At 62.7% G+C, this 19,541-nt stretch overlaps 1 protein-coding gene across 1 annotated transcript; it reads right to left on the bottom strand.

The window, feature by feature from the left end:
* Positions 1–2,594: 2,594 nt before the first annotated feature.
* Positions 2,595–18,817, bottom strand: VSTM2L (V-set and transmembrane domain containing 2 like). The gene is made up of 4 exons (XM_037402126.1): positions 18,570–18,817; positions 8,431–8,600; positions 7,192–7,242; positions 2,595–4,030 (listed from the first exon to the last, which is right to left on the bottom strand). Exons 1-4 carry the CDS (start codon positions 18,676–18,678, stop codon positions 3,719–3,721), a joined length of 642 nt encoding a protein of 213 aa, XP_037258023.1. The 5' UTR covers positions 18,679–18,817; the 3' UTR covers positions 2,595–3,718.
* Between the last annotated feature and the right edge of the window lie 724 nt (positions 18,818–19,541).

Genomic DNA, 19,541 nt, shown 5'->3' with positions numbered 1-19,541 from the left:
GTCTGGTTTCAGGGCTGATAGAGCCCCAGCGCTGAGCCAGGCAGCACTGGCTGCGCACAAAGCTGGGCTCCTGGAGAGCTGCTGGTGGGGCTCAGGGGCTGCTGCCACGAGGCATATTGCCTCATGACAAAGCGCATCGCACCGAGACAGCGGGTCACTGCCCCAGCACGGCACGGACCAGGGTGCTCAGGTGCTTACAACAGCGAGGGCACAGTGCTGCCATGCCCCTTGGGGACAGAGCAAGACCCACCACACTGTCCCTCCTGTGACGCCCCTTCCCAGCACAGATTGCTGCGTCCATGAAAGCAAATGGTTTGGCGATAGGCTTGGCAGTCGTGGGTTAATGGTTCATGATCTCAAAGGTCTTTTCCAACCTAAATAACTATGATTCTGTGAAATGCACCTCGCCACACAGGCCCTTCTCTCGCTGGGTGCCCCTTACTGGGCAGGGCAGAGGGTGCAGGCAGGGAGCTGGTGCCCGCTCCCCCAGGCCACCCTCCTGCCTTGCCCGATGAGCAGGTCAGTGCATCGGTCACGACACCGCTCCATACCCCAGTGCGCAGGAACCCACTGCACCCCCCCAGCCGGGCCTCCAGCACAACCAACTGCACCGAGATGCCCACAGAGCCCCAGCAGACCCCCCGCGCTGGTTTCTCCCAGCGCAGCCTCCAGGCCTCACCGCCCTCCCCAAGGCCACAGTCCCCAGCCAGCGGTTCGGTGCAGGCGGCGGGGAAAGGCTGGCCTGTCTCAGTCAGTCAGCCAGCCTCCTGTCACGGCTCTTCTCAGCTTCGTTATCACCCCTGCTTTATTACAGGCAGAGTAAATTGCTTTTGTCTGAAGCAGGATAATGGCCAGAAGAGTGACTGCGTGGAAATGGCATTTTCATGAGGCTGGTTCCTCCCCAGCAGTGACTTGCATATTAAGCTCAGCCCATTTGCAAGCGAGCCCAGGGGCTTCTCCACTGCCCTGCCTGCAACCTCCTCTCTGGGCAGGCACCTGAGCAGTCCCCCAACCCACCAGGGTCCAGAATGAGCACCCAGGGGTGCAGGAGTTGTGCCCAGCTCCAGCCCATTGACCACCCTCAGCATCACAGAGGAGACCTGGCCCCAGCAGGCAGATGCCCCATGGAGCCCGAGGGGCTGTGTGTGGGGCAGAGCCCTTCCCAGGCAAAGTGAGCTCCCCCTGACCCCAGCCACCCTCCCCAGGGATGGGGAGCTGAGAAACCTGTGCCCAGCTACCTCCTCCATGCACAAACCCAGGCAGGGCTGTGGGGAGACCCCCACTCCCGGGGCTGGACATGGCCCCACACACAGCCCAGGGGCTGGGTGCTGCCCCAGGGTGCCGGGTCCCACACACAGACCCAGTCCTCGCCTCTGACTCCCGCACCCAAGATTTCACATAAGCTCAGCAAAATTAATCTCTTCTAATAAAACCTGTTATTTTTAAAGCTTGCCTCTAGGTTTTGCAAATTACTACACCACACAGCAATTTGTTTACTCTCCATTTGAGGTGATTTGCAGCCTTTTACCCTCCCCAAAGCAGCTCTGGCTCTTCCTTTCCCCCTTCTATAGATTGTTTTTTACTGCACCAGTGCCCAATGTCCCCCCACCCCCTGGCCCAGTGATACAGTTCCCTGAAAGAGAGCATCCGAGTGCCACCCAAACCCCTGCAGCTCTGGCACGGAGAGCTACAGCACGGCGGCTGTTATTGCTTGTGGCAAAACAGGATTTCCAACAACAGCCCCCTTGCCCTGCAGCTGCTTCATATTTTCCTCCTGACAAAGTACCCTGCATCTTCCCAGGCTCCTGTACCGGTTGCTCCCTCAAGACCGTGGCTCTGCAGGTGAAGCCCGCAGCAGCTGGCAAAGCAAAGTGTGGCTCTCGCCGCATCCCGCGGTCACCAGCCACGCTGTGCCCTTTCTTTGCTGCCAGTGCTGGCTGACACCAGGCCAGCGGCTTGCGCTTTGTTACTCTTAACACATGACAAATCGCTTCATATCAGCAAAGTGAGAGGTGAGTGCAATGGAGCTCCAGGGATTAATAAACTGCAAAGCAGCCAGGGGACTCCTGGCAGCTGAGCGCTGCCAATGCTGGGTGCACCTCTCCCACCGGTGGGGCAGCACCCAGCCCAGGGGGCAGCCAGCATCCCCACTTCGGGGGCCCCAACCTCCCACCCGGCTGGTGATGAGGCCTCTGCCCCAGATGCGCCGGCAGGGGTTGAGGCTGGCACCCAGCAGCACAGAGGGGCCTGATCCCTGCAGCCCATGCATCTCCCCACTGCACCCAGCACCCCGTGGCCACAGCACGGAGCAGCCCCCGCTTACCTGGGAGCCAGCCTTATCCTGCACCCACAGGGCATCATCATCACATTCCCAGGCAGAACAGGGAGCTCCCAGCTGCAGCTTTTAAATGCTCTGAGCCCTCATCTGCAGGTGATGATGCCCACCCTCATACCCATCCTCATCCCCATCCCATCCTCGTCGGCCAGCCTGGCAGCACCTGGGGGCAGCCCCAGCTGTGCCCCTTTTTAGCTAAGACAGTGCCAAAGCCACAACCCCTCACCGTGCCAGGGACAGACTGCAGACCCGCAGAGGCTTTGTTTAAAGAGCTTTATTAGCTGCAGCAGGTCTGGTGGCGGTAGGCTGGGCGGCACAGGTGAGTGGCAGCAGGGGAGCAGCACCCAGCACCCAGATGGGGAGACTCAGGACCCCCCTCTCGGTCCCCACGGCTCTATCCCCAGCAGCGGTGTTTACCCAGGGGGCAACAGGGACAGGCTCTGCCATTTGCACTGTGTTGTGGGAGCCCATGTGCTAGACCCTGCCCGGGACGATGCGGTGCCATGGTGCAGGAGGAAGGGATGCTCAGCCGTGAGCAGGGGGCCGAGAGCCATGCCAACATGGGCAGTGGGGGTCGAGCGAGGGCAGACGGGGCTGATGGCCAAGCCCCCTCCTTCCTCCATGAAATGCAAAGGGCCAGGAGGAGCAATGGGTGGAAGCAGGCCAGTTCTGACAGCATGGCTCCCTGGGCACATGTGGACCACGGGCAGCTGCCTGGCTGGGCGATGCCGTGGCACAGCCCACAGTGCGATGGCTGTGCTGGGGAGCGCGTTGGGAGCGTGCCATGCCACCCTTCCAATGCTGAGCTCAGGCCTTGATGTGCTGGGGTGGCACTGGGGCAGGCAGGGGCAGGGAGAGGTGATATACACGGTCTAGAAGATGGACGCTGGAACTTATATATGCACTGCGGGGCTGGAACAAAGCAACTAAAGTAGGCCTCCTACAGGAACAGACGGTCAGTTCTGCAAAGCACAAGGGAGGGAGGGAGGGTCCAGTGGGCAGGGGGGGCCTCCACTGGGCACACAAAGCTGGGGTGCAACATGGCCCGTGGTACCGCGGGTGGCAGCAAGCAGTGGGGCACCCACCCGCACGGGGCCAGTGGGGACGGGGACCACCATGTGTGGGCATATGCCTTGGCCCTGGTCCCAGCAATGCCCCCTGGCACGGACACGGTCCTGCTCCCACACCGAGCCCTGGCACCGCTGCGCCACATGGCTGGGGAAGAAACCCAGCCGGCAGTGGCCGGCAGGAGGAGGAGGTGGTGGGGGTTGGTGGGCAACACGGGGCGGTGGGGCCAGTCTCTGGCAGGGGGCACGGGACCCTCGACAGCTCTGCTGAGTCCGGGGCAGCGGGGGGCTCCGGTGTCCCCCCGACACCACCCGCCTACAGCACACAGGAGATGTCTGCCGAGCGCTTCTTCAGCTCCTTCCCGGCTTTGTGGTGGTGGTGGTGGTGGTGCGCGTGGGCTGAGCCTGGCACAGCAGGGTCTGGCATTGGGACTCCCCGCAGCTGGGTGTCCTGGGGGTGCCCCGTGCCCCCCGCTGCCTCCACCCGCAGGTACGCCTTCACCTTGTGGTGCCGTGCCTTGCCGTCGCTGGAGTCGATCACCCGGCACTCGTACGTCCCCTCATCCTCCAGCTTCACCCGCGACAGCCGCAGCTTGTGGGAGATGTTGCTGCCAACCACCTTCACCACCTGTGGCGAGGCAGACAGGGGGTCAGCTGGCCCCCGGGACCCCCCCAGCTCAGTGCCACCCCTGACCGCGTGCCGCCACGCCGCGTGCTGGGGAGGACATGGCAAAGGTGGGCAGTCAGCATGAGGGGACCCCGGCCCCAGCCCCAGACCACGGGGTGATGGAGTCCCTGGCGTGCGCCTGGCCGCGTGGGGCTTGCAGATCGATGCAGAACCACGCTGGCTAATTAGCTTTTCTACCAAATTGATTCGCTCTCAGTATTTATCACCCAATGAAATTTAAGACTTACTCACTAGCCATAGCCGCGGCTGCTGTTGGGCTGGGTCAATAAATCAGATTTATAACCCACCCCGAGGCCCCTGGCTCTGTTCCCTATAATCACACTGGATGGCAAAGGCCATTTTTCTACTTGCCGCTGCATTTGTTAGCTGAAGATTTTATGGTGTTTAGAAACGGGGCTGGGAGCCGCAACCAAAGGAAGCAAACTCCCAGCCCAAAAGCAAAGGAGGCAGCGCCGAAATGCGAGCAGCAGCACCGGGACCACCACCCCTACCCACCCCCCGCTCCGCGCAGGCAGCCAGCACCTGCACATGCACACACACATGCATGCCCATACCAGCACATCAAGCACACATGAGCACACGCAAGCAGGTGCGTTCGACTGCCCTGCACACCATGGGCTGCTGAGAGGCAGCCGGTGGCCACAGCCACCCCAAAGGGCGGCTCTGGGGCTGCTCAGAGCCCCCGCGCAGCCGTGAACATCGATCCTGCAGCACGAGGAGTGGGGGTCTGGGGGGACAGGATGAAGCAGGCTCCCAGCTGCACCCGTGATGGGGCAGACAGGGGCTGGGGGGCTGCACATAGGGCCTCTGGGGCAGGAGGGAGATGAGCTGCCAGGCCTGGTGCGAGCATGCCTGGGTGCTGAGGCTGTCACAGGAAAGGAGCTTCAGAAAAAAAACCTCCATTGTGTCAGAAGAGCAAGAAGTCACTTACTGAAATTAATGGCTGGGAAATTTAGAACTAATAAAAGAAAAACCCCAATTTGCTGGTGCCGCCAGTGGCCATGCAGCCGCTGCCCAGCAGGTCACTGAGCCTCAGCCTGCGGCTCGGTTATCAGCGGGAGGGATAATTTTATGACGGGTCATAACGCTCATGGCTTCGCAGTCTGGGGCAGGGCAGCGACGGCCTGCGCTGCCCATGGGAACGGGGCAGACACCCCGGGCCAGGCCGGGACGGCCAGGCAGCCGCAGCAGTGCCCAGCATCAGCTCAGCCCTGCAATACGCTGCAAGGAATTCAAGGGGGGAAAAAATAAACCCAGACCCATGGTGTTTGCTACCGTATGGCAAAGGGCAGCAGCGGTTTCCCTCTCCACATCCCTGCAACGTGCGGTGGCTCCAGGCAGAGCTGGTGCTGGCACTTCCAGCACCAACTGTGTTTTGGTGGATAAAAAAGTGGCCAAGGGGTGCCTGGCACGGTGGTTTCTGCGTATGATTTACATCATTGATGCTGCTGTTTGTTCCCAGTCAATTGCCACTGTGGCTGTAACGCACATTTTATCAGAACCACTCGTGGTAGTGTCTCACCTGTGTTCATTTACCTTCTCCATCCTGTAAACAATTAATAATCAAGGACATTTAAAATAACAACACCACACCAAAAAAAGGGTTTGAAACTCAAGCCTCTCTCTGCTGGCTTGATCTGGAGGAGGCGGCAGAAGCATCGCACCCTGAGCGCTTCAAAATAAATCCTGGTTACACATGCGCATGCATCGATTTCATTCCAGCGTGCAATTAACTGCCTAATTATGCTGAAAAATGCAATGGCCAAGCTGAGCAGGAGCACTGGCCCCAGGATGGCTCCACAGCCCCGGCCCCTGCCTCAGCCCCTCCGCCACCCTGTGCGGCTGCGCTGGCTGTGCCGCAGAACCTGCCTTACCTTGGCTCTAACACGGCACCAGTCCCTGGCCGCGCGTCCCTGCCCAGCGCAGGATTTGGCCCCCAGCTGCTGGCTGGCATCAGGCACCGGGACCCCAGCATCCTCACAGCAGGGTGCAAAGCGCTGTGCCTGGGAGCAGGGCTGGGGTGGGACGGGGGTGACCAGCAGCCCTCTGAGCCGTGCAGTGTCCTGCAAAGCTTCCCACCAGCTCTGGCTGCCCGCAGTGGGCAGCACCATCCCCCGCACTGGCAGCACCCGGGCTCCAGCCACTGCAGCACCAGCCCCAGCGCTTTGCTGCTCATGGGGCAGCAAGCCACAGCACCCCGCTGAGGGACCGATCCTGAAGGCGCTGGGGGTTGGCCGCAGGTTGTGGGCACATCACAGTGCCCATCACAGGACTGGTGACCAGCAGGGCTGAAACCTCAAGGAGCTGACATGAACAGATAAAAAGCGGTATGTCCCCATGGGGGACTCATAACTGGCAAGAGAATCTACCCACACCGATCCCCACAGATGGGCAGTGAGAGGCGATGTGCTTCATCGTGAAATTTTCTGGTGTTTTACCCCTTGTAGCTGCCTCTGCCATTTCCCAGGGATGAGAGTCAGGCAGAGGGACCGATCCTGGGCACCAGCAGCACCCAGCCCTGAGGAGTCATGGGCCATGGCAAGCCCGTTCCCCCTTGCTCACTCAGCAAAGGGTCAATGGAAGAAGCAGAAGAGGCTGCCAGGACAGTGGGGACAGCGGGAGCGCTTCCCGATATTGCTCCGGTTCTGTGGCACTCCCAAATGCAGAGCCCGCCGAGGTGGGGAGGGCCAGCAGCGGGGAAGGGGGCACACACCTGACAGCGGGGAGCCAAAAGCGTTGATTTTATTTAACTGATTAGTGTCTCCTCATTCTGTTCACGTGAGCCTAAATGGTTTTGGGATGCTAATCCAGTGAGTAAATTAGATTATTTTCTCCTTAGCATAAACACGTCCCTCAGATGCCGACAGGAGAGCCAGACGGGGCTGATGGGCCAGGCTGTGCCACTCAGCCTGGACAGGGGGGAGCTGCCCCCCTGCTCCAGTGTTGCCAGCGCAGCCCCCCACCTCCCAGGATGCCTCGTTGGGGGCACCCAGAGACACAGACCCCCGAGACCCTCCCACCACCCCAGCTCTGTGCAATGCTGAGTGCTGGCGTCGCAGGCATCGACCGGAGCCCCTGCAAGAGCCCTTATCCAAACTCACGCTTATTTTTGTCGCGTCCTTCCCAGGCTCCTCCTGCGGCGATGCTTTCAGCTGTTGGGAAGAGAGGGATGGAGGGGGAGACCAGAGAGGGAAGAGAAATTGTCAGCTGGGCTGGGACGAGGCAGGAGCCCACCGGACCCCTGCCCACCCCCGAGATGGCTGCCCCAAGCAAGGAGGTGGGAGGAGAGGGCTGCTCAGCCCCAGCAAACGGGAGCCAGCCGGGGCAGCAGGAAGGGGAGGGAATGGCAGCACGAGAGTGCCACAGGGGTGCTCCATCAGCGGGTGGTCCCCGTGACCCGGGGCTGGGGACAGAGCCCCGCTCCCTGCAGCAGCATCACTGCAGCAGTGACCCCTGTTCCCAGCCACCCTGGCCCCTTCACAGCCAGCACCTGCCCCGCTTGCCATAGACGTTCCCAAATCAGCTGGCAAACTGGGCAGCAGCCTGTGACCCCTTCAGCAGCCACAGGCAGTACTGGGGCACAGGCGCCCAGGCTCCCTGCTGTGCCATGCAGCCCGCTCCCATGCCCACTCCTCACACCAGGCATCCCCACCACCCTGCAGCCCCGTAGCCCCCTCGGCCCCGCAACAGTGCTCCCAAGCTGCAGCACTTCTCTAATGCTTCTCTCAATTTATGGTAATGCCGGGAGCAGCTCTGCCAAAGACACAATAATAAAGGCTCATTAAAATACCTAAAGCTGCCTTCCCATTATTTGGCCCTTATCTCTGTGCGAACAGAAAGAGAAATAAAGAGACAGCTGTTTGCTGAGACCGATACACACGGAAATGGGGAAAACAAGAGAGGGCTGGAGGTGCAGATGATGCAGGGGTGGGATGGATGCAAGGGGACGATGATGAGATGGGAGAAGGCACAAACACAAAGACAAAGCCTCTGCCTGGGATCAGTCCCAGGGGAAGGGCCACGTGGCCCCCGTGGCTAGCTGGTAAGGGTGGCCAGGACAGCCCAGCCTCGCCAGCCCCATGACCCAGAGCATCCTCAGTGCAGCTGGACACTGTGCACCCCATGTGTGGTCCTGCACTGCGGGACCCCCAGGTTCCACTCTGCCCATGAGCGTGGAACGGGGTGAGACCCTGCTGTTTGCATGTCGGGTCAGTGCTAGAATGCTGCTGCAGGACCCCCCACCCCTGAGCCCCAGCTGCAAGCGCAGCCCCCCAGGCAAGCGCAGGGGAATGCTCTGCCTCTGGCTGCTGCTGCCGGAGGGGGAGGATGAGGGGTGTTACCTGGTTGGAAGCCCATGTCTGTTTGTCTGTCCAGTCCTTGTGGTTGCGGACGTACCACCACTGTATCTCAAGGGAGTAGGAAGGGGAGCCACTGCCTCGGAAGGAGCACGCCATCTCCACGTCCTCACCTGCCTGGGCCGTCATGTCGTGGGGGGTCTCCGTGAAGAGGGCTGCAGGAGACAGAGCGAGGGCTGCGGGCGCCTGCAGGGACATGCCACCACCCCAGCACAGGACATGCCACCACCCCAGCACGGGACATGCCACCACCCCAGCATGGAACAATGCCACCAGCCACACCAGCAGGGTTCCTGGGAGTACCTGGACCCTTCCCTGGCCATAACCTATATCCAGATGTCCCTCACCCACCCCAGTGCCCCCTCCCCAGTCCGGGAAGAGCTGCCTGGCCCCTCCAGCCCCTGGCCCTTTGCAAAGAGCAGTGGGAGGAAAGGGAGACAGCAGGAGCCTCTGCCCCCCCAAGTGCCACGCCATCCCCCAGGACCTCTGCCTGAGTGAGCACGGGACCCCACGCTCCTCCAAGGTGTAATAAATAAATAAAGCATGATCGCATCTCCACTTAGATCAGAGCATAAATGAAAAGCAAATCCTTGTTTAATGCGGCCCCCAAACAGTCTCCCACATGCCATATGGTTTGCTTTCCTCGCTCAAAACAAATATTGTTCAGAGATGTAATTAGAATTCTTTTCATCTCCTCTGGAGAGATTATTGTTCCTCTGTAAAGACGGCCCCAGCATGCAGGTCACCAGCAAATATTATTGCCACAATCTACGGCGTCTTCTCCCTGGCATAGCATGGCACAGCACGGCATGGCACGGCATGGCACAGGGGCTGAGCCCCCAACACTGGCATGGCCAGGCCCAGGGCTGCCAGCTGCCCTGTGCTCCCCTGGCCACCATTTTGGCCACAGAGATGTCAGGACATGCAGGCAGGGGCTGCAGGGCACGGGGCCACCTGCCCTGTCCCCACTGCCCAAGGAGCATTGCTTCGGGGCCAGCAGCAGCACTGGGATGAACCAGGTCCAGCTGGAATCTGCTCCAGCATGGGGCCAGCCGGCAGCCTGTCCCTGCCCTGCCATGAGCTGTGGCACGTGGTGCCTGGCCCAGGCAGGTCACAGAGGTGGATCAGGGTCCCGCTGTATCTGTGCCGGGTGCCCTGTGACCCCCCCCCCCCCCGCCCCACCATCTTCCCCGGCCACCCTGTGCTGCCGGCACTGCCAGCTCACAGCCACCATGCAGGTCCCTCCGGTGCCACCGGAGCCCCCCCAGGACACACACCCTGTCAGGAGCAGCTCACAGCTCCCCGGAGCCTCTCATCAAGCCCTCATCCCCTCTGAAAACGAATTATTATCAGCCCAGATGGAAAAGTTAATACCTTTAATATCTCCCCGTCCCTTTGGACACATGGAAATCCCATATACTTATCACTTTCCTTTAATCCATCTTAGCAGGGGAACTGAGGGAAATACCCAGCATAAGGGTTTAACAAGCCTGGGTCTCCCGGTGGGGTTCCCAGCACAGCTCCTGCACCCCTGTTTGCCCAGGAGCCAGGCACCAGCACTGCTCAGGCTCTGTGCCAGAGAGCAAAGGGAATCCCAGGCTGGGGTGCAGCTCCAGTGGTCCAAGGTTGTGGGAAGAGCAGGAGAGTGGTGCTGCCCGGCATCATCTGCTCTTTGGCACATGGCAAAGGGCTCATCGTGCTCCTGCCGCAGCAGTGCCAGGGCCGTAATGTCCAGCCATTCGCCAACACTTGCCCACCCATTCCAGAGCCGTGGCCCAGGATCAGGCTTTTGCTCCACAGGATTCCTGATGGCAAGAGCGATGGCCAGAGAGGGTCCCAGCAGAGCCGGCACCAGCCCCCCGGGACCCTGCAGTCCTGGCTGGGCACATGGAGCAGAGGCAGGGGTGACGGCCTGAGGGCTCCAGCCATGTCCAAATTACTGTGAACACAATTAAAATCTGCTCTCACAGACGGGAATTTGGCAGATGAGTGGAGAAAAGGCTTGATTGAAGCAAGCGTCGCCTTTCTTTCAGATTTAATTGGGAAGCGTATGTATTAATTAACCCCGGGGCTCGGCCACCTCAAAGTGCATCCAAAGGAGGGCAAGTCCCGCTGACAGGGGCCCAGCGGCAGCCCCCTCCCACAGCATCCCTGGGACCATAGAGCCCACTGCTGTCTCCGACCCCTCCCCACCTCCCTGCATAGCAGTTGTGAGTGACAAGCTGGGAACTCCCAAGAGAGCCTAGAAACCATCCCGGGAAAGGGATGGATGGGCAGAAGGGAAGGTGAGGCCGGTCCCTCCCTCCCTGCACATCCCGGCCCTCCGTCCCCTTCTTCTGCCCCACTGCCTGCCCCCGCCACCCAGCCTCCCACCCATGGCCCCGCTAAGGGGAGGGGGCTCCAGTACCCCCATGCCAAGGAACAGCTGCGCAGCTCACATCCACAGGGTGCTGGGCTGCTCTGCCCCCCCCCCCCCCCCCCCCCCCCCAGCCCCAGCAGTCACCCCCGGGACACCCCAGACAAGGGGCAAGCCAGGCCACCACCAGCACAGTCCCCAGCCCCAGAATCGCAGCAGGACAGTCCCACGTGGCACCGCAAGAGCAGAATGCAGTTGATGGCGCAGGAGAGGTGCCAGGACAGCAGGCTGAGCCTCGCAGCAGCCAGAAACAGCGGCAGGAACAGGGACAGCACAGCAGAGGGGATGTGAGATGAGAGACAACGGATGGATGGACAGAGGCACTCCGGGTGATGGGTCAGTGACAGGAAAGATGCCACAGGGACAGTTCATCTCTCCTGTCTGTGCCAAAACATGAGGGAGGGGGTGTCTGACGGACGGGACAGCAGCGCCTGGGGGGCAGTGAAGCCCTTTCTTTACAAGAGCCGCCTGGAAGAGCCGAGGCTGGGCCGCTGGGGACAGGGTGCCTTGGTGGGGTGAGAAGGAGGCAGAAGCATCTCAGGGCTCAGAGTCTGCAGGAACAAGTGACCAGCATCATCAGGTCACCCCTTTGCTGGGGATCACATCCCTTGGTCTGTCTGGTCCGTACTCGCGTGTGCAGCCTTTGCATGGGGCGGGTGGTCAGCACTGGGTGGGCCATGGAGCCGGTGGGAATCCAAGAGCTCAGACGTTTGCAGAGCTGCTGAACCCCAGCACGAGCGCTCGATCGTGCTCTGGCAGGGCGTGCTAAAATCCACCCCGGCACTGAGCTGAGGTGCAGCTCCCTGGCCAGCCCAGCCATGGCTCAGCCCTGTGCAGGCTGCAGCCAGAGCCCCGGCACAGCACCCTCCCTCCCGCGCACCGCACCGTGGCTGGGCGCCCGAGCCGTGGCCAGATCAAGCCCCCTGCCCCAAGCGGCAGCAGGCACCGAAGCGCAGGGCAGGAGCAGCAACTCCCTGTGGCTCCAGCAGCACCATGTGCCCTCCCCGATGGATGCCGTGAATCCCAGCCACCTGGGCAGAGGCGTGTTGGTGGGGACAGGTGTCACTGCACCCTCCAGCCCCAGCCCTGCAGCTCTGCAGGGAGCCAGGCAGAGGAGATCCAGGGCCTGCGGCAGCCCCCAGCCATGCGCAGCCCCCACAGGGTGCATGGGGGTGGCTGAGTTGCCTGTCCCCCGCTCCTACCCACACTGCTGGCAGGGACAGGGGAGAGCCGAGCTGCTGGAGTCGACCAGCACCCAGCCCCTGCCTGCCCTGGCCCCCTCCCTCACCCAGCACCGTCTCCTTCCCCACCGCTGACATTGGTGCCGCATCCTCGCAGCGGCAGGGAGGGGGCTGGCGCCAGGCTGCTGCTCTCTGTGCTTTATGGCCTGCTACCTGTCATAAACTGAGAAAATCAGGATCAATAAATCTTCTGGGAAACAAAAATCAGGGGAAATAAAATGAACTCAATGGGGAAACACAGATAAACGGAATTGAAAACGCCTGCTGGGACAGCTTGGTGCTCTCATAAACTGGAGATATACAGGCTGCCACGCTCCCTCCGCACAGCGAGCAGGATTCATTACCGCGGCCCCCGCTTGGCACGGGCAGGAGAGCTGCCGGCAGCGAGTGGGCAGCACGGAAGGGGTGCCCCCCCTGCCAGGGGCAAGGCCAGGTTCTGCATCACCCCCGGCACTGGGAAAGGACCTGGCAGCCCCCGTCCCCGCAGCCGCTGCCCTGTGGAGCACGCGAGGCCATGCAGCCCCGGAGTCTGGCCAGGACCCTGCCTGCTGCCGGAGGCTTTGGTGAAGCCCTGCGAAGAGCTGTGCTGGCTCCTGGCCCTCCCAAAGCACCAGCCGCCGGCTGCTGAGACGGCCGCGGCTTAAGCAGCGATGTGGGCATGCACTCAGGTTAACATTTGTGTAAACATGTATCAGAGGGTGATTAAATATGTATTGCACATTTGCAAATGCATGTTAATCACCTAGTTAGCACACTTGCTCTGCGAGTTATTTATCACTGAAACACTACAGCACTGGTCAATCAGATGCCTCTTTCCCTGCCCAGGCTAACAGGAGCCCCACAGCACCCGGGGCAGAGGGGCAGCACGTGCCGGACAGGTGGCAGTGGCCAGGGCTGGCTCCATCGCGGGGCAGGGGGAGGCTGGCAGGCTCTGCCTCCCCTTGTCCCTCCCTCCGGCTGCCGCTGTTATGCTGTGGGCTGTGATCAAGTGTGGTTTATTCTTCCCTTCACAAAGCTCCCAGTCATAATTCATGGTTTATTATGGTTCGGTGAGTCAAGACACTTGGAGGACTAATTGCCAGCTCAGCCTCGTGCTCCCGACACTCGCTCCCTCGGCAGCCCCCTGCCCGCGCCTCCGCAGCAGGAGTGTGCCATGGGACATGGTGGAAGGGAACCAGCTCTGACATGGCCACTGCAGCCCTGAGTCCGCACTTGGGTGAGGGGCACCCTGACCCCGGCCAAGGGCATGCCCCCTGCAGCTCCCATGGAGCCTGGCCCCAAGCAATGTCAGCAGCCACATTCCCCCAGCTGCCTGGACCCCCTGGGCTGCATCCAGGAGAGCTGGTCCCTGCCAGCACCCAGAGCTTCCAGGGGTGCTGGTGGGGTGCCAGGGCTGCCATCACCACCCGCCTGCCCTGGGGGCTGCACCACTGTCACACTGGCTACCTACCGGCAGCAGCTCCTGGCACAGATGCCACCAGGCCCCTGCTGCTGCCATTATGGGGCAAAATAAGAGGCAAGAGAAAGCAGCCAGTGCTGCCAGGAGAGCCAAGCCGCTCCCTCCCCACCAGCTGCACAGCATGTGTGGAGATCCCCCGGGGAGGACCCTGCAGAGCTGCCGAGACAGCTGTCCCCTTCCCTGTCTCCCCCATCCCCATGCTCTCCAGCTCAGCCCTCCCTGGGGACAGCTGCGGAGGGCCTGCTCCTGCCCCAGCCGCTGGGGAGACCATGCAAACCCTGCCCTGTGTCCCTGGCGCGGGGCTGGCTCCTGACCCGCTGAGTTTGCACTGCACCGCGCGCCTGCACCACCGCAGGAAAAGTAAATGCGTCTGACAGCAACCACAGCCAATGACACCTTCCCCTCCCCAGGTACCTGCGTCCCCTCCAGCTGATGGCAGGGGACAGCCTCAGCTGCAGAGCTGCCCATGTCCTACTGGCACCAAAGGTACCAGAGGCGCAGCCTGTCATGTGCACTGGGCAGTAACCTGGGGAGGGACAGACCCTCCTCAAGGCCATGGGGTCCCTCCACCCCTCAGCACGGGCTGCCTGTGCAGGAGTCGCCCCAGGAGATCAGAAGGCATGGGAGGCACCCCCCTGGACAGATCCAATAGCAGAAGCATGTGTACCACTCCAGCATGCTGACTGTGCCGGGTCCATGCTGTCCCAGCAGCAGGGACACAAGGGTTGTCAGTGTCTGCTATGCAGGTTGGACTAAAACCTCCCTCCTCTTCCCATCTGCCCATTAACATCTGTGAATGCATCTCCTCCTGACAAGCCTGTGAGCAGGGATGCTGACTCCAGGTCACCAAAAACACATCACGGCTGCAAACCGGTGCATAAACACAGCGGTGCGATGGCCAGTCTCACCAGCGAGAGCAGAGCAGGCAGCTCCGACTCCAGCAGCTGCGCCAAGGGCAAAGGGCTTCGGTGGCGAGAAGCCGGCAGGGATGGGACTAGGGCTGGGGCTGAAGCCCAGGACAGATCCAGCCACAGACCTGCTTGTGGTAGCCCAGTGAGTGTCCGGCCGGTGCCGAGCAGCTCGCAGCCTGGCCCTGGTGCTGCGGGAGCACTGCTCTCCTCTGGCAATCCTGCAATTGCCCCTTCCAAGAGAAGCATCAGGCTGGACCACTGCGAACACCGGCCGGGGACAGGAGGGCTCCCGCCGGCACACTGGCGATGGGAGCTCCATTTCTCTGCCCCTATTTACTGTCATATTAGCAGCAGAATTAGCTCGATTTTGCAGCATAAATTAAAAACAACAACAACAACAAAATCCAGATAATTCAGTGATTGTGATCAGGACAGAGCTCACTTTCCCAGGGAGCTGCAATTAACCTTGAAACCCTTGAGTATTTCTAACAGTGAACCGTTACGGCCAGGCTGCCCCCCAGCTCCTGCCCTTCCTGCTGCCCAGGTTCTACCCCCATGGCAAAAGAGACGCCGGCGGTGAGATTCCTCCCCCAGCCTGGCCCCAGCTATGAGGAGCTTTCCCCAGGCAAGGGTACTCATTGCTCCCAGCTGGCTCCCCAGGAGTCATGGTTCTCAGACAACTCCCTCCTGAGGGGAACGAGGAAGAGCAGTTATTTGATAGTATAAGTAGCAAAAACCTAAAATGGCCTGTTACAACAGCTCCCAGTGGGACCCCTGGCAGCACCGTGCAGCCATCCTTTAGCCGCCACTTGCTTTGGTGCTGGTCTCTGCCAGGGGATGATTCCCAGCAGGCAGGGGTTGGTTCCCAACAGGCAGGGCACCTGGCAGCAGGCAGGAATCGGGATGGGGCAGACAGGGGCTCTGCTCCACTGGAGATCGGCACCCCCTGCCCATGCACAGCGCCCTCCTGCCCAGCTCTGCCTGCCCCATGACTGCTGGGCTCATCCCAGTCTACACAATGCAAAGCATCAACGCATCCAGTGTGGCTGAGCCCAGCTGGCAGCCCTGGTGCCCAGCTGTGCACCCACCGCAGCCAGAGCCATGGGGAGGGGGCAGCAAAGGTGGGAGATAAACCCACAGCCAGGGGAAATGACCACGAAGAGGGGGAGCCCAGACAGAGCCGGAGCTGTCGGTGGCCAGGGCCGGGAAGAGCCATATGCCCCACCATGAACCAAAACGCCAGAGGAACTGCGAACGGGAGAGCACCCCCCTAGGTCCCCGCCTGGGCATTCGCCCAGCCCCGGCCCCCAATGTGGCACCTGCCGAAGTGGGGAGCGAAGCGAAGCCCCGGGGTCCCCATTCCAGCCCCGCCACGCTGCCCAGGGCTCCCGGCCCATGCGCAGCCGCACCAGCTGTTTGTTTGATTTGCTGCCTCGTTCACATGGAATGTTATGATTAAAATTAGCTGTCACTGTCCTAACGTAATAATTCCCAGTGTCTGGCCCATCGTCTGTCAGCTTCTTCAAGGGAAAAGAAAGCACAGACATTTGATGAGGAGAGGTGTCAGAAGTAATTGCGTTGAATGACTGCACGAACAGCAGCAGGAAAAACACATCGAGTGGAGAATTCCCATCAGGAAGTGTGAAAAAATCCGGCAGAATGCAAAGTGTTTATGAAAGTAATTGATAGAATAATCATCGGAGTGTGCAAGAAAGAAGGGCAGCACCCTGGGGAGCCAGGGCACTGCTCCCTCCAGCCCTCAGCCCTTCAACAGCAGCTTTATTGATGGTGAGACACTAAGGCTTGCAAACGATGCAAGGAAGGAGCCAGGCTTCTCCTCGGGAACGCAAGCTGCTTGCCAACCGGCTCTCCCTGCCCTGCTCCGGGAGCCGGCAGGCTGGAAGGCGGCTGGAGCTTCCCAGCTAGCACCGGTTTTGAACGCCGATGGCACCAGCCCAGCCTGCACAGGCTGTCTGCAATGGGGGGCATGAATAATTGAAGGCGCCAGCCTGAGGAGAGGAGAGAGGAGGGGAGAGGCAGTGCTGTGGCTAGGGGAGGGATGCAGGGAGGGATCCTGCGGCTCAGGCACTCTGCCGGGGTGGTGGGGCAGACGGAGTTGACCCCCGCTCCAACCCTGCTCCATCCCTGCTCCAGGCAGACCCTTTGCTGTGAGGACAGGGAAAGGACTTTCTTTGACTGAGAGTTTTTCCCTTCCCAGGCAGCACTGGCTGCCATGTGAGCAAAGGCAACGCTGCTCACGCCTGCAGGGCAGCGGGCTGGGGGATCTGCCCTCAGCCACCCGCTGATGCCTGCCGAGACCACGCTGCTCCTGCTCAATTCCCTCACTGCATCCTCTGTGGACAAGTCCCAGGTAGCACCGAACGCGCTCCCAGGCTGTGCCAGACCCTCATGGTGCAGCAGAGGCTCCTCCAGGCCGCCTGCACCGGGCAGAGATGGTGGTGAGCTCCGGGTGCTGCCTGCTGTAGGCAGAGTCTGGAAGGACTTGCCCGCCCCCACTGGCCCCAGCCAAATCCACCCCATCGGCCCCGGCCCCTCTCCCACTCCGTGCTCCTGGCCCACGGGGCTCTTGCGATGCGGAGGGAAAGCTGTACCAGCAAGTAATGAAATGATCAATCTCCGATCTGCTAAACAGCAATTTATACAGGTTTTCAGCACACACAGCTTTTATCAAATTGGTATTCACCTACTGAACACAAATGGCTTATTATACATGACCCACTTATTCACTGCTTTTCAGTATCGTTAATAAAGGTTTCTGTTGTGATTAAGTGAGTTGCTGCAGAACTGCTCGTAGTAGCAAGCTGTAATGTGGCTCCGAAGTGCACTCGCCCTCGCAGAATATTTCTTCTCCTTGGCTCCCTGCTCCCTTGCAGCGACCATTTCACTATTTATTTGCCTATTGCTGAATTTCTGAGGGGAGCAGCAGCGGCTAATGGAGGCTCTTCGCCCACGTCTCCTTCCGGCACGCCAGGCTGGCAGGTCCGGAAACCCTCCTGCCTTTGTCCCCCAGCACCACGGCGGATCCTCCCTTCCCCACGCAGGCAGGTGCCCACCGGCCCACATGCTGCAGGACTGCGGGACACCGCACAGCGCCCGGCCCGGGGCTCCCTACACCTGGAGGCTCCTCGGGGCAGAGCACAGCTCCCCACCACATGCCAGGAGCTCCGGAGCCGTGCGAGGGGGACGGCTGCGATCCTGCCACCCCACGTGCCCCCTGTGCTCACTGCTCGGGCTCAGACTTACACCTGCCCGTGTCATCCCGCAGAGGGCAAAGAGGGCCTCGGCACCCTTCTCGGGGGGTCTGTCACCCATCCGGCACCCTGCGGCTGGAACTGCCCCCCATGCTTAGACTGACTTGTCCACGGTGGGGGGCTGCAGGGGTGCCCCTTTCCCAGTCCCCCTTGGGCAGCAGCACCGCCTGGCCCAAGCCCGGCGCAGCGGGGCCGGCGGAGGAGCCACGGCAGGCAGGGAACGGGAGCCGGGAGCGCTCCAGCCAGCGGTGCGTGGCGGCACACAGGGATGTGCGGCGGCGTGCACGGGGGTGCACGGGGATGCGCGCGGGGATACACACTTGCACGGGGATGAACACGGGGATTCACACTTGCGCGGGGATGCGCATGGGGATGCACGCGGGGATGCACACTTGCGCGGGGATGCACGCGGGGGTGCACGCGGGGATGCACACTCGCACGGGGACGCACCGTGCAAAGCCCCCCGCGCTCGAGGCTGCCGCCGGGCCCCAGGGACCGGGGCGGCGGATCTCAGCCCCGGCTCGGCCGGGCCGCTCCCCGGCTCCCCGGAGCTGCCGGCGCGACAGACCGCGACGCGCTGCTGCCCGCCGGCACCCCCCCCGCGTCCCCCGTCCCGCCGCCCGGCCAGGGGCCGCCCCGACCCGCCGCCAGTCCCGCGCGGCCGAGACGGCCGGGAACCGGCTCCGCGAGAGACCAAGCCCCGGGAGCGCCCCGGGCGCAGCCGCCCCCCCCCTCGCTCCCGCTCCCCGCGGCAGCCGGTGCCCCTGATTCCCCGCCGCCGCCGCCGCCGCCCCGGCCGCCGCCCGCCCCGCTGCCCGCGCTCACCGCTGCCCGCCGCCGGGGCGTCCCACGGGGGGTGCCGGGAGGCGGCGCCGAGCTGCAGGTAGAGCCCCAGGTAGTGGAAAATCCCCAGGGCCAGGGCCAGGGCGCCCATCTTGCCGCGGGCGCGTCTGTCCCGGGGGCGGCGGCGCCGCCGGGCCGAGCCCTGTCCCCGGGGCTGCGCCGCGGTCCCGGCGCCGCCGCGCTGCGGAGCTCTTCCCTCGCGCGGAGGGCGCCGCGCGCCGAGGCGGTGCCGCGGCTCGCCCGGAGCCTCCCCCGCCCGGCGGAGGGATCCCGGCCCCGCGCACACCCCCAAAGTTTTTCGCACGGTTCATTCTTAAACTGCGCGGGGCGGGGCCGGGCCCGCCGCGCCCACGCGAGACCCCCCGCCCGGACCCCCGGCACCGACACGCCCACGCACGACCCCCGCCCCCCGCCCGGACCCGCGGCACCGCCGCGCCCACGGCGCCCGCGCAGGGGAGGGTGTCTCGGCCGGGGTCCCGGCCCGGCTCGGCCCCGGCGGGGGCGGCTTCAGCACCCGGGACAGCGCCCGCCGCCGCGCCCGGCTCCGCCCGGCCCGGCCCGGCCCGGTCCGGCACAGCCTGCACTGTGCGGGCGTGCAGGGAGCGGTGCCGGGGGTGCGGGCCCCCCCGCCCCCCGTTTCAGCCCCCGGAGCGCGGGACGCTCGCCCCTCCCGCCCCGGGCAGTGACGGGTTTCGGGGCCATTCAGGGGACCGGAGGACCGGGGGCAGGGCCGGGGCCCGGCGTGTCGGTGCCTTTACCGCGAAGGGAAGAGCAAGGACACAACTCCCCGCGCGCGCCCCCGCCCGCACCCCAGCGCGTGCAGGATGCGCCTCCGCGCAGCCCCCGGAGCCGGGGCAGCGCCGCTGGGCCACGCCGCGCCACGGGCACCGCGCTCCGGCCTCTGCGCAAGGAGCCTCCGCTGCGTGGGGCGAGGTCCCGGGCTCCCCAAACCTG

Source organism: Falco rusticolus, chromosome 10, assembly GCF_015220075.1.
Source record: "Falco rusticolus isolate bFalRus1 chromosome 10, bFalRus1.pri, whole genome shotgun sequence".
In the NCBI taxonomy this organism is placed as follows: domain Eukaryota; kingdom Metazoa; phylum Chordata; class Aves; order Falconiformes; family Falconidae; genus Falco; species Falco rusticolus.
Note: the sequence above shows the minus strand (reverse complement) of the source record. Positions and strands in the feature narration are given on the sequence as shown.

Bases quoted from the DNA above. Each gene is read 5' to 3' on its own strand.
- VSTM2L (XM_037402126.1), bottom strand. From the start codon at position 18,678: ATGGGCGCCCTGGCCCTGGCCCTGGGGATTTTCCACTACCTGGGGCTC. The intron at 8,601-18,569 runs GTGAGCGCGGGC...TGTCTCCTGCAG, and splicing joins CGCCCCGGCGGCGGGCAGCG to CCCTCTTCACGGAGACCCCC. The intron at 7,243-8,430 runs GTAACACCCCTC...TCTTCCCAACAG, and splicing joins AGACATGGGCTTCCAACCAG to CTGAAAGCATCGCCGCAGGA.